This window comes from Cetorhinus maximus, chromosome 1 (assembly GCF_964194155.1).
Source record: "Cetorhinus maximus chromosome 1, sCetMax3.hap1.1, whole genome shotgun sequence".
Classification (NCBI taxonomy): Eukaryota; Metazoa; Chordata; class Chondrichthyes; order Lamniformes; family Cetorhinidae; genus Cetorhinus; species Cetorhinus maximus.
The window spans coordinates 200810824-200833739 of record NC_135879.1 but is presented as its reverse complement, the minus strand read 5'-3'; the positions used below and the strand labels follow the sequence as shown (position 1 = coordinate 200833739).

The following is a 22916-nucleotide window of genomic DNA, read 5'->3' as shown; positions in this document are numbered from 1 at the left end:
ATTTCTTATGTTCTTATCTTAAGATACATTATTGAATTCTGTCGCGAGCTGGATTGTTGTAAAAGTGAATTGTGATTCAACTTTTACTAGTTTACCAGTGATGAGGATATTCCAGATTAAGCAGTGCCTTTACAATGTGGCTTCAGAAGACATATAAGGTACGATTTTACTATAGTTACCAGATAATCCTCAGCATTTAGCCAACACAATACCACCAAAAGGTGGGAGAGCATAGATAATCTAGGGCTGAGTAAAGGAGTCTTACCTTTATGCAGCATCCACAACATGGAAAATATTCCAACACACATTACAGAGGAGGGGAAAAATGAAGTAACATTGGCACAAGGGATAAAGGAATGTATACTGGCCCATAGCGACAGAGGTAACAGAAGTTACTGAAAACTGCGTAAAAAGTTGAGTCTTGAGAGTCTTCAGAAAGATGAAGAGGGGAGAGGCAGTGAGATTTGGGATTTTCTGACCAAGAGGATCAAGGCAGCCTAGGGTTTTTTCCCACCAGTGGTGAATGGCTGAATGGGAGGATGCACAGGAGACCAGGTCAAAAGATTAACTGGATATGGAAGATGAGGTGGGGTGGGTGGGGGCAAGGTGATGTGAATTTGAGGTGATAATACTGGAACAAGCAGAAAAGAAACAATGGAGGGATTTGAAAACAAGGATAAAAATGTTAAGTTAAAGTATTTGGAGGACAAGGAGCCAATTTTGGTCAGTGCAGTTAAGATGATGGCTGTTGATTGAACGTGGGACATGATATCAATGGCTGGCTTTATACAAATTAGCTTTCAAGAGAGCAGAAGATCAAGGGTCAATAAAAGGCTATTTTTTTTCTTCAAATATCACAGCTGGTCTCAAGCTAATCCTCATCCAATACCCGCACATCTGCACTCCAGCAGAGTTCAGTGAATTGCGATCAAACCGAGGACAATCTTTCCTTCTCTCCAATGATACCAAGATAAATTTCAATGATTTTGCCACCGATTGACTGAGATAAGTAAATTCACCAAAACATTAGTGTGAAACACAAGCAATCGAAAGGATTGGAACTCTTTTGTGTGCTACTTAAGCATTATTCACCAGGTTTGAGCATGCCAAACAACTGTTCAATGATATACCTGCATCTTGTCACATTTCAGCAGGCAGCAATCTCTAAGCCAATCATTCAACTTGTCATCTTGAAATAAGAGATGAATCCATGGCCAGAATTTTACTTGCCGCAGGTGGGCGGGAGCCTGACCCTTCCGGCCGCAAAGCAGCGGTGAGATGACGTCGGGCGAGCGTCCTGACGTCATCCCGCATTTGCGCGATATCTCGCTTGACAGGCGCGCGCAGCAGTCAGAAGCGCACCCGCTGACAATTGAGCAGGTAAGTAAGCCCATTAATGAAGAAATTGAAAGTGATTTTTCGTGGCCTGTCCACTTTTATGGTTGGCGGACGGGCCAATCGGCCAGGCAGCCTTTACATTTTTGCTTAAACCTCGATCCAGGGCGGAATGAAATCTCCGTGGGGAAATAAAATAAAAGGAGATATCTGGGGACTGTTTTTTTTTTAATGAGGTAAGCTTTCAGGTGCCTGATTGTGCTGCATGGGCATATTTTGCAGGATTTTTGCTGTTTCGCTTTTTCTGGGGAGGTCTGCAGTTCCCTGAGGCAGCTGTCTGCCTTCTGGGAGCTCAGTGGAAGTTCTCACCAGCACCCGCAGTGACGTCAGTGCCCGCCCTCTTCCCGCCCCCACCGGAAGTGCTGAGCCTTTCTCCGGGCATGTTTCATGCTGGCTGGCCATTAATTGGCTAGCCAGCATGAAATCACGGTTGGGGGTCGATCACGGTCGGGGGCCCATCTCCCATCTGCTACCGGGCCCACCAATCGCTTGCGCCCGAAAAATGAAGGCCCATGATTCCTTTAAGGTATGATGCTATATGTATCACCATTCAGTTTTATGAAACAATTTTTCCATTCTTTTGCAACATTTCTTCAGGTTAGTATTCTTCTCCGTTTCAAACTAGGAGCTATCCTAGGCAGGGAGGGAGCAGGAATGGACTACTGACTAAGACTGAGAAATAGGCCTGGGCGGAATCCAGCTTTACCCCTCTGTAGTTCATTCTGCCATTGAATGCAGAGCCATATCCCTGATTGGTACTGGCACATCCAGCAGCAGTTGCAACAGCCAAGATGGGAAAGAAACTCAAAGCCTGGAAGGAAACTGGACAGCAGCAGGGCATAGGATGGGAGGAAACATGGAGAATAAGAACAACAAATGTAGCTGGACTGTCATAAACTGCTGCTCACATGGAACAAGGTGGCCAGGCCTGTGGGTAAGAGCAAGTTGAAACCAGGAGCAGAGAGGTACTGTAGGTGGAGGGAAACCAGGACAAGATAATGTCGGGGGGGTGGGGGGAGACAGTATGTTACACTCTTGGTTCAAACATGGACCAAAGAGCTGAACTCCAGAGGTGAGGTGAGAGTGACTGCCCTTGACATCAAGGCAGCATTTGACCGAGTGTGCCATCATGGAGCCCTAGCAAAGCTGCAGTCAATGGGAATCGAGGGAAAACTCTCTGCTGGTTGGAGTCGTACCTAGCAGAAAGGAAGATGGTTGTGGTTGTTGGAGGTCAATCATCTCAGCTCCAGGACATCACTGCAGGGGTTTCTCAGGGTAGTGTCCCAGGCCCGACCTTCTTCAACTGTTTCATCAATGACCTTACTTCCATCATAAGATCAGAAATGGGGATATTCACTGATGATTGCACAATGTTCAGCACCATTCGCGCTTCCTCAGATACTGAAGCAGCCCATGTCCAAATGCAGCAGGACCTGAGCAATATCCAGGCTTGGGCTGACAAGTGGCAAGTAACATTCGCATGATAAAAATGCCAGGCAATGACCATCTCCAACAAGAGATCACTGATTACCATCACTGAATCCCCAACTACCAACATCCTAGGGATTACCATTGACCAGAAACTGAACTGAGCTAGCCATATAAATACCGTGGCTACAAAAGCAGGTCAGAGGCTAGGAATCCTGTAGTGAGTAACTCACCACCTGACTCCCTAAAGCCTGTCCACCATCTACAAGGCACAAGTCAGGAGTGTGATGGAATACTCTGCACTTGCCTGGATAAATGAAGCTCCAACACTCAAGAAGCTTGACGCCATTCAGGACAAAGCAGCCCACTTGATTAGCACCCCTTCCATAAACATTCACTCCCTTCACCACCGATGCACAGTGGCAGCAGTGTGTACCATCACAAGATGCACTGCAGGAATTCACCAAGGCTCCTTAGACAGCACCTTTCAAACCTATGACCACTACCATCTAGAAGGACAAGGGCAGCAGATAAATGAGAACAGCACCACCTGGAAGTTCTCCTCCAAGCCACACACCGTCCTGGCTTGGAAATATATCGTTGTTCCTTCACTGTTGCTGGGTCAAAATCCTGGAACTCCCTCCTAACAGCACTGTGGGTGTACCTATACCACATGGACTGCAGCATTTCAAGGCAGCTCATCACCACCTTCTCAAGGGCAACTAGGGATGGGCAATAAACCCTGTCCTAGCCAGCGATGCCCACATCCCATGACTGAATAAAGAACATCTCATCCAGGCAAATGAAGAACATTCCATGACACTCCTGGCTTGTACTGTGGAGATAGTGGACAGGCTTTGGGGATCAGGAGATGAGCTACGTGCTGCTGAATTCCCAGCCTGACCTACTCTTATAGCCACAGTATTTATAAGACTGGTCAAGTTCAGTTACTGATCAATGTTAACCTCCAGGATGTTGATAGTGGGGGATTCAGCAATGGTAATGCATTTGAAGATTAGGGGAAGGTGATGGGATTCTCTCTTGTTGGAGTTGGCCATTGTCTGGTACTTGTGTGGCATAAATGTTACTTGCCACTTACCAGCCCAAGCCTAAACGTTGGTTAGTCTTGCTGCATATTGACATTGACTGCTTCAGTATCTGAGGAGTTGTGAATGGTGCTGAACATTGTGCAATCATCAGTGAACATCCCCACTTCTGTACTCATGATGGAGGGAAGGGCACTGGTGAAGCAGCTGAAGATGGTTGGGCCTAGGACACTACCCTGATGTGAAGTCCTTGGACTGAGATATTGACCTCCACAACCACAGCCTTTGTGCTGGGTATGACCCCAACCAGTGGAGAGTTTTCCCCCTGATTCCCATTGACTCCAGTTTGCTAGGGCTCCTTGATGCCACACTCAGTCAAATGCTGCCTTGATGTCAAGAGCAGTGACTTTCACCTCACCTCTTGAGTTCAGCCCTTGTCTATGTTTGGGCCAAGGTAATGAGATCAGGAGCTGATTGGCCCTGGCAAAACCCAAACAGTGTATCAGTGAGCAGGTTATTTCTGAGTTAGCGATGCTTAATAGCACTGCCGACAACACCTTCCATCACTTGACTGATGATCAAGAGTAGACTGATTGGTAATGGGTTGAGTTGGATTTATCCTGCTTTTTGTGGACAGGACATACCTGGGTAATTTTTCACATTGCTAGGCAGATGCCAGTTTTGTAGCTATACTGTAACAGCTTGGCTAGGGGTGCAGCAAGTTCTAGAGCACAAGTCTTCAGTACTATTGCCAGAATATTGTCAGGACCCATAGCCTTTGCAGTATCCAGTGCCTTCAGCCTTCAAGACTGGCATCTGTGATGCTGGGGACCACTGGAGGAGGCTGAGATGGATCATCCACTCGGCACTTCTGGCTGAAGATTGTAGCAAATGCTTCAGCCTTATCTTTTGCACTGATGTTCTGGGCTCCTCCATCATTGGCGAAGGGGATATTTGTGGAGCCTCCTCCTCCCATGAGTTATTTAATTATCATGACTGGGTGTGGCAGAACTGCAGAACTTAGATCTGATCCGTTGGTTGTGGGATCACTTAGCTCTATCTATTGCTATCTATGTCTACCTGTCTATCTCTGTCTATCGAATGTGTGTGATTGAGGGGGAAGAGAGAAAGAGAGACAGGGAGAAAGAAAGAGAGAGAGAGAAAGCCTTCTGATGGGAATCTGCTGGTGTACATGGAAGACTGTGATGGTGCGGGGAGTCTGGTAAGCAGCACATACCAGGAAACAATTTAAAACAAACACTGAATAGACATTTAGAAGGTTGGAGTCTGGACTGATGAAGCTAAGGCCTGCAGCAGAAAAACAGAGGCTAATTAATAGTGGTATAGGTGCGAGGTTGGGGAGGGCCGGGTGGGGAGGGTGGTGCTGGCCGGTTGGTGGGTGCTGCAGTGGCAAACTGAGAAGCCATAATGGGAACACCAACATTGAAGGGAAATTCTAAAATCAGCAGTGGGAATGTGGGGATTGGGGATTGATACCTGGCAGTTCGGGCAAGTCAAAGAACTATCTCAAACAGTTTCACATTCCCAATGGATGTCAAACACCAATACCTTAGACTTAGGGGGAAGTGCACATGAACATACGTACAAACATACATATTAGGAGCAGCCGTAGGCCACTCGGCCCCTCGAGCTCCACCATTTGATAGGATCATGGCCTCAACACCACTTTCCTGTCTACCCCTTATACCCATTTACTCCCTTGTCAGTCAAAAATCTATCTAATTCAGTCTTAAAAATATTAACTAACCCTGCCTCGACTGCTCTCTGGGGAAGAAAGTTCCAAAGGCTCACAATCCACGAAGAGAAAATTTTTTTAAAATCTCTGTCTTAAACGGGAGATCCCTTATTTTTAAACTATGCCCCTTAGTTCTAGTCTCTTCCACAAGGGAAAACATCCTCTCAGCATCCACCCAGTCAGGTCCCCTCAGGATCTTATACGTTTCAATGAAATCACCTCTCATTCTTCTAAACTCCAATGGATACAGTCCCAACTTGTCCAACTGCTTTTAATGCAATAATTCCTCTAAGTCAGGAGGCCAGAACTGTACAAAGTACTCCAGATGTGGTCTCGCAAATGTCCTGCACAACTGTAGTAAAACCTCCTTAATTTTATATTCCATTCCCCTGACAATAAATGACAACATTCCATTTGTCTTACTAATCACTCGCTGTAGCTGGATATTAGCGTTCTGTGATTCAAACTTTCTGTAACATTGAACAATCTGGCTCCCTAGTGTCCTTGAGGGAAGGAAATTTGCTGGCCCTGCCTGGTCTGGCCTACATGTGACTCCAGACCCACAGCAATGTGGTTAACTCTTAACTGCCCACTGAATTGGCCTGGCAAACCACTCAGTTCAAGGGAAATTAGGGATGGGCAATGCTGGCCGTGCCAATGATGCCCAAATCTCATGAAAGAGTGAAGGGAAAAACAACACTTCTTCACTTTCCAAACCCTCTCCCTTTTTCATTTAATCAAAATCCCAACAGCCCTTCAGGGCTAGAATTTTTACCAATTCACACTGCCTTTTTTCAAATGTATTCTTCGAATGTGGGCAGTGTTGAAAAGGTTGCATTTACTGCATGCAAACCACCACCCATCTTGCCCCAAACTGACTCAATCTCAATGAACAGAATTTTTTGCTTGTTGGGCGGGACGAGTGTCCTGACGTCATCGCACACTCGCGCGATATTTCGGTTGATGGGCACGCGCAGGAGTCGGAGCCGCACCCACCATTAATTAAGCGGCCTATTAAGGTCTTAAAGAGCCGAATTGACTCGAATTTTTCACTGCCCGTCTAACTGTTCGATTGGCAGGCGTGCGAAAAGGCCAAGTTGGCCGTTAATTGTCAGGGCCTGATCGCGGGCAGGGGGTCGGCTTCGCGACCATTCCCGGGTCCACCCACAGCGCCCGCCCGACAAGGGCAAAATTCTGCCCAATATCTCAGAATTCTCTACCTAATGTTATTGTGTGAGCATCTTTACAAAGACTGCAATGGTTGAAGGAGGTGGCACAATATCACTTACACAGGAGGTGAACAGATAAACAATAAAAGTAAGCTTGGACAATAAATGTAACCAAATGATAAGAGCATTTTTTAAAGAAAGCAACATTGAGTTTGAGTAGGTAGAATATCCAGCCTAAATAGGTTGGGAGGACTTTCATCGTTCAAACTCATTTATTTTGAAAGGCAGCTTTAGCAATGGTGCAAGATGCAGTAATTCCACTTATGGTCAAAGGGGACAGTGAGATCAAATAGATCAAGAGCTGAAGAATAATTAAATCATCAGCAAAAGAGTGCTTGGTTTGTTTGATATGTGGAAGATGCTGTAAAGAAGGGAAAGAGTGGCAAAGAGGACAGGAAGAAAAAGATAGGGGCTCTGTGAATTAATATAAAAAGTGGTAAGGTGGGTCATCACAGCACAGATTGAGTAAGTTAGAGTGGAACTGGGGAGTATAAACATGATTTAAACAAACAGAAAATACTGAAAGTAGAAAGCAGATCAGTATCCATAAGCTGATCCAGAACAGCCAGAGGTTTCCCACTGAATGTTGGGCCAGGCAGAAGTGCTGTCTACCTCACTCAGGGCCTGTTACATCAGATGAAGATGGGGCTAGTGAAATAACTTATCATAGATCCTGCTACTCAGCTTTCAGGACTCTGGAATTTTCAAGAGGATTGACTTTTTTACAATGCGGGCCAACTGCCAATGCTTTGAAAAGGTTATGAGGAGGCCTGGCCAATTCATTCTTGAATAGCTTGCCAGTGTTCATCTTGTTCCTCCACAACTCATGAACATCAAGTTAGTTGCGCTTCTCTTGATATGGGCACCCACCAGAAATATTCAAATATTTGATAGTGCAGCAAGGTCAGGTGCAAGGGTGAGCATTAGAATGGATCTGAGAATTTTCAAGTTGATGGAGCATTGAGATCAGTTTGTCATCAAACTTGTTTTTTTTTCAGAAAAGAATATAAAAGGCAATTAATCTTACCATATTTATTATGGTAAAGATGTATGACTGCACATTTTCACTGCCATGATATTCTATCATTTTGGTGTCAGCAACTACTAAAGTTTCAACCCATCGCTCTTTGCTGATCGATCGCTGGGAGATTCTGCGGCCTCTTCTTTGACTCTCTTCCCATCTCTCTCTTTGTCTCTCTTGCTGCAGGATGTTATTAACAGAATCTGTACCAAAAAAAAAGCAACACATGCGTTAGCAATACGCTGCTTCGCTGACACATTTGTGTTAATTATACGCAACAGTGACAACACTTCAAAAGTACTTCATTGGATCAAACGAACTTTGGGACATGGAGATTCCTCAAGGCACTGTATATATGAAAGTCTTTCTTTTTCCCTTTCTTCCTACCCAGTTCTCAACAGAAAGCAAAGAAGGAAAAATTTCCATCTACCCCTGTGAAAGACTACTTAATAAGCATTTATATTTATAGTCTGCTCGTTAGATAGAAGAAGCTATGTCAGCTCACTTTATAAAAGGCTGCTGCGGATTGGAAAATGGGGAAAATGGGAATGGCTACATCCCCATGTCAAAAGAATAAAACTCACTCTGCAATTTCATTGGGTTGAAGAGTCTGGTCTGCGCTTTCCTTTCTCAGAAACGTCATTCTTTTTCCAATCCCTGTGGAACCTCATTGACATTCTCAGGGGACAATGGGCAGGATTTTCCCCTTGTCGGGTGGGCACGGCGGGCGGGCCTGTGAACGGCCGCGAGACTGACCGCGATTTCACGCTGGCTGGCCAATTAATGGCAGGCCAGCGTGAACGGCGCGCTAAGAGCCTCAGTGCTGCCGGGGTGGGGAGGCGGGAGGAGCGCGAGCAAGGAAGTGTGTGCATGCACGGGGGAGCACGCACTGACAGCTCCCCGAAGACAGAGGACTACCTCAGGGAGCTGAAGGATTTTAAAATGAAAAATAAACTTTTTACAGTCACATGAAGTGGGGCATGTAAAAAGGATAATAAAAATTTTTGTTGTTTTTTTTAGTTACCGTTGGAAACCTCATCTCATCTGTCCGTTGATGAGATTTCATTAAAAATGCAAAGGCCGCCTGGCCTTTTCACCCGCCCGCCAACCAAATGGTTGAGCGGCAGTGAAAAATACAGTTTAATTAATTACTTAAGGGCCTTAATAGGCCTTTTAATTATCGGCAGGCGCGATGCTGCCTCTCGCACGCACCCACTGACCGAAAAATCACAACAGTGCGCGATGACGTCGGGACGCTCAGCTGACATCATCACGCACTATTTCACTCCCGTTTGGGTCAGGCGTGTGCCTGCCCACGGGCGAAAACTTCTGCCCGATGATACTGAGAAGGTGAAGAGTTATTCCATGTACTGGGGGGGATATGGCAGCTGACAAGAAGTTGGCAAGCCAGCCTGCATTTGCCATTATTGGTTCTTCTTTAGTTTACGAAGCTTTGTAGCCAGCTTTTGGGAGAATTTTTTTATCTAGCCCAGTATTTGGGTTGCTCTAATTCTAGAATTCATATCGGTGTCTTGTGCATCATCACTGTATATTATTAGTTCATCTTTAAGCAAGGACTTTAACGCATTGCATACTTGGCAGAAAAATATTTCATCTATATGGGGTTCAGTTTTTATGGGAGTTCTCCAACTTCACCTACCAACTTTAGCAGAGGAGCCATGAAAATCTTGGAAGAAATGGTGTGAACAAGTTTAGAAACACTCCTAACTCTGTTGCAACTTCAACCGTAACTACTTTTTCATTCATGGGATGTGGGCATCACTGGCGAGGCCAGTGTTTATTGCCCATCCCTAATTGCCCTTGAGAAGGTTGTGGTGAATCACTGCAGTCCATGTGGTGTAGATACACCCACAGTGCTGTTAGGGAGTTCCAGGATTTTGACCCAGCAACAGTGGAGGAATGGTGATATATTTCCAAGTCAGCATGCTGAGTGATTTGGAGGGGAACTTCCAGGTGGTGGTGTTCCCATCTATCTGCTGCCCTTGTCCTTCTAGATGATAGTGGTCGTGGGTTTGGAAGGTGCTGTCTTAGGAGCCTTGGCAAGTTCCTGCAATGCATCTTATAGATGGTACACACTGCTACTACTGTGCGTTGGTGGTGCAGGGAGTGAATAAGACCATAAGACCATAAGACATAGGAGCAGAAATTAGGCCATTCGGCCCATCGAGTCTGCTCCGCCATTCAATCATGGCTAAGTTTCTCAACCCCATTCTCCCGCCTTCTCCCCGTAACCTTTGATCCCCTTACCAATCAAGAACCTGAATGTTTGTGGATGGGGTAACAAGCAAGTGGGCTGCATTGTCCTGGATGGTGTCAAGATTCTTGAGTGTTGTGGGAGCTGCGCTCATCCAAGCAAGTGGGGAATATTTCATCACGTTCCTGACTTCTGCCTTGTAGATGGCAGACAGACTCTGCGGAGCCAGGAGGTGAGTTAGTAGCTGTAGGATTCCTAGCCTCTGACCTGCTCTTATGGCCACAGTAATTATGTGGCTTGTCCAGGTCAGTTTCTGGTCAATGGTGAAAGGGTTAACAATTTTAGAATTTGATTTTGTTAAAAGTGTGATTCAGTAGAAATAGAATATAAGCAGAAAGGCAGAACTGGAGAGTAGCAGATAACCTAGACAGGATGAGGAAAACAAAGAACAAGGCCAAAGAGTGGGTGTTGAAGTCAGGAGGCACAGACTCCTGCACAATCAGCAAGATATGGTAGTCTTGCAAGGATGAGAACACTGTACACACGGGAAATGAATGACCAGAACATGTGATTGTGAGTTGACAAGATTAGAATATGTGTACGTGACTAACTGTGTATAAAAAAGGTGCTGTAATCTGTAGAGTATGGTCTTGGATTGCCCAAGGCTGTCTCTACCTGCATACACTTGAAGAATTAATAAGCGATCGGAGCCTGTACCTGGGTTTCCTGGTGGTTTGTAAGGCGAACTACAATAATGGTAACCCCCCCAGGATGTTGATAGTTGGAGATTCAACGATGGTAATGCCATAGAATGTCAAGAGGCGATGGTTAGATTCCCTCTTGTTGTCATCCAATTTTCTTTCTCATGTGAGTTACAATATAGGGCGGAATCGTCCGGTCCCATTGGTGGCGGGTTGGGGGGCAACAATTCAGCATGAGGGGCAGAAATCGGTTTCTCGCCAGCATGAAATCAGAGCAGGATCATCCGATGATGTTGTGAATCCCACTGGAGAACGGCATGAACCCAAATTGTATCCCGCTAATGGGATGCAAAGTATGGCCTGACCGGAATCGTCCCCCCACACCCGATTTACCATCACGCCAATGGGAAAACACACTAGCCCAGGATACGTCTGGAAAAGTGTGACATGCAGAAGTCGGGTTTTACCGTAAGGGTTTTGCACAGATCACGGATATTCAAGAAGGAGATGCTGGAGCCCTATTGCTACCAGGCCCTGGAGGAACACGTGCATCACATGCTGGGTGGATTCTCATGGACATGACTCTGCCATGAGGCAGCTCTAGGGAGGTGAGAGGTCTCCGTTGATGTCTCGGGTCTGCTTCGGAACATCACAGTCTTGGCCATGGGCTGCTACGGATGATCGGGGGTGGGGAGGAGGAAGGTCCAACTGTGACTGGGAGAGGAAGGTGTACTGGGGTGGGGAGGGGAAGAGGTGAGGTTGGAGTGTTGCGGAGGACAAAAGTGTCAGAGGGATGAGGTTGGGAGGGGGTAGATGAAGGTGTCGGGGGGGGTGAGGTTAGGAGGAGGGAACAAAGGTGTTGGGGGAGTGAGGTTGGAATGGGGGAGGAGGGAGAACAGGGGAGGAAGGTGTAACAGGGGAGAATACAGCAAGTGGGGAGGTAGCTGTTAAAGGTGAAGGAAGGTGTCCAGGTAGAGGAGGGAGCTCGGAGAGGGGAAGGTGTCCGGGGGGAAGAGGGAGTAAGGGTGGAGGAGGGAGTAAGGGGCGGGGATGTTCAGATGAACAGGCAAGGAGGGGTCTGTGGAGTCAATGACTGCCTCCTGGGAAGCGAATGGAGGGTTGGTGTGGTAGAGGGAATGGTGAGTGTGTGAGTGTGAGAGGGGACAGAGGGAGCTGGTAAGGTGGGAGGGTGAGGGTGCAATGGTAGTGGTAGAGATAGCAAGGATGTTTGGTGGAGACTCGGAGGTATTCACAAGCCCTGAGGATGGGACGGAGGAGGTCGTAGAGGCCAATGTGGATGGGGGTGGGATTCTCAGGAAGGTAGGGAACATGTACGTTCACCTGCACATCCTGCAACGACAAGGGTGTGGGTTGGAAGGTGATGGTAGGGAGGTGGTCATTGATACCAGGGGGGTCGACAGTGATGGGGGGAAAGGATGAGTGACTGGAGGAGGGGAAAGGACAGGGAAGCTGACGATATACTTGACCACAACCATGGCTGTTGAAATCAAAAGTGAGCGGAGCCTCATGTTGGACAGTCAGAGGTGCTGCTTGGGAGCGTGATCAGTGGGTGGGCGGAGATGCAGGTCAACTCAGATGGACTAATGCAAGAGAACCCCAGCAGGCAGCACTGAAAATGCTCAGGACATTGAGATGAGTGTGATGGAGTGCGTGGGAAAGTGCTTGCACGAGGCTCCGAAAAGCCCCGACACACACACTTCTCCCTCCAGAATCACTCGTGGACCAGCTGAACTGCTCATGGGGAGGGGGATGCAGGCGGAGGGCTCACAAAGCCTGTCAATAAAGCTGAAAGACAACATTACACATTATTCAGTGCAAGTAAATACATTTTCAGGTTATAAGGTGACAAAATATGTTCATCCATGCAACAACTTGTGATCAGAGTTTCTTAACTTTTCTAGGCCTACCACTTCTAGGTGCTGCCCTGACATTGCAGGAGGGGTGGAGACAGCCTGTGCAACGATTGGCCCTGTTGCCTCTGATGACTTTGGTGTGCGTATTCTGGAGAGCTGGGGCCTCGAGGGCCCCAGCTTGCTTTGGCTGTCCGCCTGTGGACTAGCTGCTCCCTCTGCGGTGACAGAGGATGAGGTTGAGGGGGTCACAAGCAAAGGGGAGTTGGAGAGAGCCGACAGCCTCTGAGATTCCTGAGTGGATGACCCAGGGGTGTCCAGCTGCCACTGCTCCTCCCTTCAGGTGCCCAAGGGCTCCAGTCTGACACCTTGAGGGGAAGGTGCACCTGGAGGGATGTCGAAGTGTCCCGTTTCCCTCTCGTGTTGCAGGAACTCACCCATGGCTACTATGATGGAGTGCAGGTCTGCGCGCATCACCGTGTTCTGCTGGACCAGGATATCCTTAGCGTCCGCCATCTTTCCCATGGAGACCTCCATATGCGCAAATGTGAGCACCACTTCATTAGAAAGCTGGCAGACACAATCCTCCCACATGCCACTCTGTTCAAGGCTTTCAACAGCTCTGCGTGATGTTCCCCCGCCTTCTGCTGACTCTCCAAGGTGAGTTGGAAGGTCGAATCCAGAGGCTCGTCATCTGACTCGGACCTCACAGATGCCTCTTCCCCAGCAGCACTGAGTGCAAGGGAGCTCGGCTGAACCTGCCTCCTCCTACTGTGGACACGTGTCCATGAGGTGACCACCAGATTGTGAACCCAAGCCTGCCTAGATCTAGGTCCCACCGAGGTGTGTATCTCTGCACTGGTGTGGGGTGTGGTCAGCACTGTGACAGGTCTTCCAGGCTGCTTATTTCCAGCTCTGCAATGGAGGAGGTGTCTTCTTGGCTGGAGGTGAGGACCTGGATGGAGCTGAGGGACTGGCTGGCTGAGGGTGTCAGTTGCTTGGCAGAGCTCCCTGTGAACAAAAGTAGGGATAATTAGTACATGGCAGCAGAGTCAAAAGCAGGAGAGAGAGAGCACTCACAGTTGCGTTGAGAGAGGGATGATGCGGTGCAGAAACCTCATGTGGGTGTTCACCACTGACCTTACCATCACCACGGTCCACGTCCTCGCCAGTCAGCACGATGGCACACTCCTCAAAGTCAATGTGGGGCCTAATGTGGGCCACTCCTGGTCTGGGACCTCACCCTGCTGCTGTAAGCCAGCTTCTCCTGCATGAAAACAAACGGAGAGCGTGTGAGTGGGGTGCATGGCACTGCGTGGAATGTTTGTGTGGTGAGCAGAGCCATGGACAGGATGAGGATGCGACCTCGAGAGGGTATGAGCCTGATGGGGATGTGAGGGTGCGTGTGAGAGTTAGTGGTGTTGTACGTTGAGGTGTGAGACCCCTGTGGATGTGTGATGGGTTTGTGAATGTGTGAGTTGAGAGTGATGAGGTGGTTGGCTTATCCTGGCGGAACAGATGAGATCATTCATCCTCTTCCTGTGCTGGATGGCCCACCTCCTCTGTGCGCCAGTGGTGCTGACCGCTGCCTCTGAGGCTGGATTGGTGACTCTGGTGGACCTCCTGGAGCTGGCGGATATCGTGGCGACTTTCCACTGAGTCCAGTAGGTGCCCCAGAGAGACATCACTAAATTTGGGGGCTGCCGTCTTCTTTGTTTTTGGGGCCATCTGTCACTTGGAGCAGTCCTGGTCTGAAAACATGAAGTAGGCTGCGCTCTGATGCACTTTAAATATGGAACCTGGCGTGAGGAAGCGCTGAGGTCACGGTGTGGAGGGCAAATCTGAGCCTGCCTGCCAGCGATCCTGAGTGTTTCATGTGAATACATTATAATGAGGCGGGAGGGACCAGGAAGGGGACAATACAGCACAAAAACCCACTATTGCGGCCAGTGGGTATTGTCATGCCCACTACCACACTTAGTGCAAATCTGGGACAATTCCACCCATAGTAACTGGCTTTTAATGCCATCTGCCATTGTCCTGTATACTCCTTTATATTTTGTCCAACTCATTCCATAATTTCTGTCATATTGTTGCCTCCTTTCCAAGGGTAAAGTGATGAAAGCTTTTAACCTGTTACTTGTGTTGTGCAGCAGACTGAGGGCTGGCTGGAGTAGTAAATGTTGTTAGTGATAACTTGAAGGATTTGAATTTGTATATGTTTAATACAATAGTGATGGATGAATCAATATTTTCTTCATCTTCACATCAGGAAGACTGTAGCCATTATTCTCAGCTAGTGTCGCATCCCCTGTTTCCTTGCCACTGACCCTATTTCCTTCTCTGACCTGCTCAGATTGAATCAATGGTGCAAAACCTGTTTAACCAAGAACTAAGCTTCATATCTCACATTCTATCTGTCACTAACATCACGTATTTCCATCTCCGCAACTTTGCCTCTCTCTATCTTTCTCTCAGCCCCTCTGCCAGAAGCTTTGGGTGGGATTTTCCGCACCCACCCTCCACCGGGATCTTCCGGTCCTGCCACAAGTCAATGGACTTCTGGCTGGGGCGCCGCCTCGCCAACGGCGGGTCCTGCCCGTGACGGGGCCGGGAAATCCCGGCCTTTAACTTTTATTAGCTCTAAACTTGATTTCTCCAATGAATACCAAACTGGTCTCCCACCTTCCCCGTAACTCCAACTTGCCCAGGACTCATATCCGGTCCCACACCAAGTCCTGTTCACCCACTGCTTGTGCCCTCAATGACCATCGTTGGTTCTCTGTCCCTCAATGTATTGCTTGAAAAACTCTCATCTTCTTTGCCTTCAAAGCCTTCTCCGGGTCTCACTCTGTCCTATTTCTGAACCTGGTTCCCAACTTCAGTCACACCTCCTCCCACTTCTTTTTTGTTGTTAATATCACCCCTGTATAGAGAGAGAAGCATTCCACGCTAAGCTCAAGATGGAGGTTTAACCCGAGCCACCCATAGGGCTCTAGGATAAGGTAAAATGGTTCTAACCATGCAAAAATAGCTGCTAATACCATCAGTAAGTACTGCAGGTAGAGTTACTGTATATGAAAAGCAACAGAAACTGGTCCTTAAATACACCACTAAACTTTCAATCTCATATTTAAGAAGTAAACTCCTAAAGACTAGAGCAGAAACTTCCAACAATATGGCCAGAATTTTACGTTCCGCAGGTGGGCACGTGCCCGACCTGAATGGACGCAAAATTGCGTGAGATGACGTTGGGCAAGGGTCCCAATGTCATTGCACATTTGCGCGATATTTCGCATGGCGGGCGCACACAAAAGTCGGAAGATCACCCGCCGACAATTAAGTGGGCAATTAAGCTCATTAGCGGCCCAATTGCAAGCGATTTTTCATGGTGCTTATTGTACTGGATGGACATTTTTTGCAGCATTTTTGTGCTTTCTTTTATTCTGTGGAGGTCTGCAGCTCCCTGAGGCAGCTGTCTGCCTTCAGGGGGCTCAGTGGAAGCGCTCACCAGCACCCACAGTGACGTTGGTGCCTGCCCTCTTCCTGCCCCCACCGGCAGTGCTGAGCCTTTCTCAGGGCGCATTTCACGGTCGGGAGTCGATCACGGTCAGGGGGCGGCTTCCTGTCCACTCCCGGACCCACTGATCGCGCGTGCCCAACGAGCGCAAAATTCAAGCCGATGTGTTTTTCTTGAATGAGCAGCACTGAAAAAGTTAACAGGAGCACAAGAGTAATCCAGGGGTTTTAACTAATAATCCAAAGAACACGAGTTCAAATTCCACCTAAATTATGGAAATAAAAAGCTGACACAGTAAAAGTGGCCAAGAAGCTGTTAGATTGTCATAAAAATCCAACTGGTTCACTAATGTTTTTTTGGAAAAAAGACTTGCCATCCTTAACCCAGTACTATATGCGGCTCCAGTCCCACACCAACGTGGTTGATTTTGAACTGCTCCCTGAAGTGGCCTAGCAAAATGCTCAGTTCTACTAAACCTGCTCAATGGGACAACTGTTAATGTGGAATAAATGTCAACCTTGCCAGTGACGCTCATATCTCAAGAAAATGTTACAAAAACAAACTGGTGAATATGATAGCTGATTTTGGTATGAGCCCAATTTAAATAGGTTCCTTTTTGGGGTCCTTTCAAGTGTGCCTATGGCATGATTCAGCAAGCAACACTCCCACATTCAAGGTTACACTCTGTGGGTATTATCCCACATTGAATTAACCCTTTTAGTTGAATAGGGAGATGACTTGCCCCAAGAAACAACTGATGTTGGCCACGTTCAGGGAAGCTCAACTTTGCATCAGGCACCCTCAGACAAGCTTTAGGCTCCTATTTCATAAATGAAGGGCATATTACCCACTTCAGGCACAGGCACCAGCTCTTTTACTGTCTTCACCAACATGCCGGACAGGCACTTCTGGTGTGCAATGAGTGCCCGCGTCCCTTCCATCATATTGAAAGATTAGGCGTTTGTGTTGTGGCTGAAATATGGACACAGTCAAATTTTCTTGGCTCTTGTTTAAATACGTTGGCCAATTTTTGCTGAGCTTCCATTGAAGATATGCTATCAGGGCAAAATAAGCTATGATGTTTCTATTTTATTATACAAAATGCACTTCAACAGTCCACTAAGAAGGCAGATATTGGAATCATAAGTGAATCCGTATCCCGATTGGAGATACTAGAGGTTGAATCGTTTGTCTATGGATGTCTATTGTTATATAAAGGAATGCAATTTCCTTGATCCATTTTTCTAGTCATAGTGCACAACACTTTCCGTATTCTTAGATTGTGAGACTATTCTTTACTTCAAGCAATGTTGAAAACATTGTATAATTATGCTAATGAGTCTCATTTCCTCTCACAGGAAGAAGGTAGTTTCTGAAGTTTCGATTGTAAAGAACAGGGGGGAAAAAAATGTTTAAATAACATCTAATTTGGTACTAAAAATACTAGGACAGTCAAGGATTATAAAAAGACATGCAGCCTGTCAAAACTCATCCCGTAGGCTAGCATCAAATGAATTTTAAATGACCTTAATGTATTTATCTCATCATGACTGCAGATTATTGCAAACATTCATCATGCTTTGGGCAGTGGTATCTTCTAAATTTTTCTATTTAGCCTTTAAAATTTATGATCTGTAGCCCCAGCAGCTTGATTACTTCAAAGTAATAGTTACCTTACTTATATTAGTGTTTTTTTGCTGCACATGGGATTCCCTGTAAAGCATGAAGACTACCTTTCAGCTTTGTTTTCATAGTTATAAAACACTAGGGCATCCAATAAACCTGCATCATCATATATAAGGCAGTCCTCAATTGCCATTAGAAACTTACTCATATTATATTGTAATGGATTTACACACTGGTTACAGGGATGACTGTTTAGTTGCTCATCTGAATTTCAAAATTCACATGAAATGTTTGCTTTCTTTCAGGTGCGTTCAGCACATAACTATGGGAGAGAATCCAGACTGGAGCAGGACCAACTCAACTGAAGCAGTTAATCAATGTTCTGGTGCTACTGTGCAATAAGTATTCTGTTTCCAGCAGTCCCATTAACTTTGTTCCCTCATATAATATAAAAGCAAAATACTGTGAATGCTGGAAATCAAATAAAAAACTAAAAATGCTGGAGGTACTCAGACAGCATCCATGGAGAGAAGCAGAGTTAATGTTTCAGGTAGATGACCTTTCATCAGAACAGAAGAATACAGAAATGTAAGAACAGAAATTCTTCCTTGGAGCAATCCAGTCAGTCCCATTTCCCCGCTCTGTACCCTAGCCCTGCAAGTTTATTTCCTTCAACTGCCCAATCAATTTCCTTTTGAAATCATTCATTGTTTCTGCTTTCATCGTCCTCGTGGGCAGTGAGTTCCAGGTCATTACCACTCACTGCGCAAAAAGCTTCTTCCTCACATTCCCCCTGCACCTCTCACCTTACACCTGTGTTCCCCTATCCTTGTAATGGGAGCAGCTTCACCTTGAGAAACTCCACTGTTTAGCATCCTCCAGGCAGAAAAATAACCATTTACCACGACTTGCTGTTTGCTGTCCTTAAGCCAAATTTTTATCCAAGTTGATACCAAATCTCCTAATCCATGAGCCACAGTTTTGTTAAGCAGCCTTTTATGTGGTGCTTTGTCAAATGCTTGCTTAAAATCTATATAGAATCCAACGAATGCATTGCATCCATTGAGGGAACATATTAGCATGGATTGAGGGTTTTTCATGGGCAAAACAGACAGTTGGAATAAATGGGTGATTTTTGGGTTGATAGATTGTAACTACCGGGGCACCACAAGGATTAGTACTTAGACTCCAGCGATTGCAATCGGCAGGGCCCACTTCTCCTGGTGAGGCTGCCAGCTATTCATGGCTTCAGGAATCTCAGAAATCCATCTGCCATCCCTAATTGGATGGCGAATATGGCGGTGGCTTCTGACTTGGCTTCTTCCCATTAGATCACTATACAAACATATGAATTAGGAGCAGGAGTAGGCCACTCAGGACCTCGAGCCTGCTCCGCCATTCAATAAGATTATGGCTGGTCTGACTGTAACCTCAACTCCACATTCCCCACTGCCCCCAATAACATTTCACCTCTTGTTAATCAGGAATATACCTTGTGGCTATCATCTGCAAATTTTGAAATTGTGCCCTGTGCACCCATCTAGGTCATTAATGTATATATATCTCAATAGAAGCATTGGTTCTTGTACTGACCGTCAGGAAACACGACTGTATTGTCCAGTCTGAAAAACAACCATTCACCACTATTCCCTGTTTCCTGTCACTCGGCCAACTCTGTATCCATGTTGCTATTGTCCCTTTTATTCATGGGCTTTAACTTTGCTACCAAGCCTATTAGGTGGCATTTTATCAAACTCCTTTTGTAGGTCCAGGTACACCACATCAACTGCATTGCCATCATCATCAGCCCTCTCTGTTACCTCATCAAAAATCTCAATCAAGTTGTTAAACACAATTTGCCCTTCCAGGACAAAGAAGCTCACTGAAGCAGTACCCCATCCACCACCTTAAACATTCACTCCCTCCAACACCGATGCACAGTGGCAGCAGTGTATACTATATATAAGATGCACTGCAGCAACTCGCCAAGGTTCCGTCAACAACACCTTCAAAACCTGCAACCTCTACTATCTAGCAGGGCCAGGGCAGCAGATGCATAGGAACACCACCACTTCCAAGGTCCCCTCCAAGCCACATCCCACCCTGACTTGGAAATATATCGCCGTTCCTTCACTGCCACTGGGTCAAAATCCTGGAACTCCCTCCCTAACAGCACTCTGGGTGTGCCTACACCACATGGACTGCAGCGGTTCAAGAAGGCAGCTCATCACCACCTTCTCCAGGGCATTTAGAGATGGGCAATAAATGCTGGCCTAGCCAGCAACCCTCACATTCCATGAAAGGATTAAAAAAAACTATCTTGGAATCACATATGCTACTAGGGCTTGCACCACGCTTCACCAGGTGGGCCTGGGGAGCAGCAGTAAGAAAAGCCAGCAAAGTAAGTGGGCCATAAAGACAGGCCACATTGTCTGACCAGCATTTATCAATGGAGAATGGGAAGGGGTGGTGAATTGTAGGCACGGCCTAGGGCAGGAGGAGGCAGATCTAGATTGGGGCAGAGAGGTGACAGAAGGCATCTCCGCTTGATGTTCCCATTGTTTCTACCAATTCCCTGCTGGATTTGAGATAGATTAGTGAAGGAAAATCTTGCCTTGTGTGTTTTTCATTCATCTCATTTATTGCAGCAAATGTCACAGTTGATTGGCTTTCACTGCCGCGAAAAAGGTACAGCTCCGCTCATGAATGTGTTAAAAGCTTTATCTAAGCCAATTAATGAGCATCAATTTTAAAATCTGACAAATTAAAACATGAAATGGTGAAACTTAAGCAATGTTTTGGAGTAGGTTCTGTCAGTTCAAAATTGCTGACGAGTTCCTTCTTTGTAACAGCCTGAGGCTGTTAATTGCTGTTAGAGTATAGATCGCTAAACTAGTCTTTGCTCTGATCCTTACTAAAATTAAAGATAACTAACAACCAACGGAAAGGGTGGATGACGGTAATGCACTTGATGTACTGTAAATGCACATTCTAAAGGTGTTTGACAATATTCCAGGTAACAGGTTTGTCAGCAAAATTAAAGCCCATGGAATAAAAGGGACAGTGGCAGCATGGATACGAGGTTGGCTGAATGACAGGAAACACAATAGTGGTAAATGGCTATTCTTCAGACTGGAGGAAAGTTTATCAATGACCTTGACTTGAATGTGGGAGGCACAATTGTAAAACTTGCAGGTACGATACAAAACTTAGATGCATTGCAAATTTTGATAGATTTCAAGAGAACATGGACAGTTGGTGGGATGGGCAGACATGTAGCAGATTATATTTAATGCGAAGAAGTGTGGATTGTTATGATTGCATGGTCTTATAAGATGATTATCTTCTGCAACTGACTCTTTAATTCCTAGTAAAATGATGTGGTGAATGTGATCTGCTTCAAATTTTGCCCAATAACAAGCTGGGTGGCTTTGCTACAATGGAGACAGGGGGGGCCCAGGTTGAGATTTTTTGGGAGCAAAGTGTAAAATGTTCACAACTGAAAAGAAAGCAGCCATGTTGACTGCAGTCAGACTTTCAGTCTCCAAGTTTTTGGACAGAAAAGGAGAGAGGTCTTACAGAAAGACAAAAGCAGTAGCTGGTGTGGTCAGCAGAAAGAACAAAGCTGTGAGGTCTCTGTGAGATACCAAGCAGAAATGTAGGAGAAAAGGAGGTCTCTGGTGAAAGAAACTCATCCCATGGCAATCTAAGGAATCCAGAAGAGGATCCAGTTGGCGGAGAAGAACCAAATGAACATCACTCCCAGCTTCCAACAGGAAGTGGGCCTTTCTGCTGATTTTCGGCTCAGGATTTTTCAGAAAACTGAGAAAAGCGCCTTTTGACAGTCACTCGACTTTACGACTCTGGGAAACGGGAAAAAGTGAACCTGCTGGAAGTCGGGAGTGATGTTCAATTGGTTATTGTGAAAACTGTTATCCTGCAGAGGGTGGGACATAAAGTATAATTGTGACATGGGTTTTCAGTCATATTCAAAAGTTAATGAGAGGATATCATTTCTGTAGTTCAGAGCACCAGTTGCCTGCTAAGTAGTGTTTAGCCACTATTGCATTTAGTTTGTTTGTTAAGCTAAAAGTCTTAAAATTTGAAATTTTGACATGTAATTCCTTTAATTTGGTCATTGGGTATTCAAATCTCTTGTTTGAAGTTATCGGTCTCTGTGGGGATCGTAACAACATTCTGATAGGAAGAAGAAGGGGCAATATAAATTAAAGGATACAATCCTAAAGTAGGTGCAGGAACAGAGAAAGCTGGAGGTATATGTGCACAGATCATTGAAGGTGAGAAAGCAGTTAATAAGGCATACAGGATCCTGAGCATTATAAACAGAGGCATAGGGCTAAATGCTCCTGGCAGTGTGGTGGAAGGTTTGCAGGTGGGTGGGCCAGGAAAATTGTGGCGAACCACACTGGAACCACTCCCAGATGTATTTGTGCCATGGGGAGCTTTCCAAGTGGCAGGCTGGGAAGCGGATCAGCAGCCATTATGAACATACAAACAGACAAATTAGGAGCAGGAGTAGGTCATTCTGCCCATCAAGCCTGCTCCGCCATTCAATAACATCATGGCTGATCTGATTTTGCCTCAACACCACATTCCACCTACATCGGATAATCTTTGGCTCCCTTGTTAGTCAAGGATCCATCTACCTTTGCCTTAAAAATATTCAAAGACCCTGCCTCCACCACTTTCTGGGGAAGAGAGATGCAAAGACTCATAACCCACAGAGCAAAAAAAACTTCTTCTCATCCTTGTCTTAAATGGGAGACCCCTTATTTTTAAATTGTGTCCCCTAGTTCTAGCCTCTCCCACAAGGGGAAACATCCTTTCAGCACCAACCTTGTCAAGTCCCCTCAGGATCTTACATGTTTCAATAAGATTACCTCTCAACCTTCTAAACTCCAATGGATACAACCTAGCCTGTTCAACCTTTCTTCATAAGATAACCTCCCCATCCCAGGTATCAGTCAAGTGAATCTTCTCTGAACTGCTTCTAATGCATTTAAATCTTTTCTTAAATGAGGAGAGCAAAACTACACAGAACTCTAGATGTGGTCTCACCAATTATTATTGGCTTTACCACAGCCGAT

General features: G+C 46.1%; 1 protein-coding gene across 1 annotated transcript in view; it reads right to left on the bottom strand.

Annotated features, from left to right (window-relative positions):
• LOC144686486 (A disintegrin and metalloproteinase with thrombospondin motifs 12-like) overlaps positions 1-22916 on the bottom strand; it is a 665462-nt gene that overhangs the window by 389913 nt on the left and 252633 nt on the right. The window contains exon 4 of the mRNA XM_078551763.1: positions 7882-8078. Coding sequence (XP_078407889.1) covers positions 7882-8078 — 197 coding nt within the window. The remainder of the gene's footprint in view (positions 1-7881; positions 8079-22916) is intronic.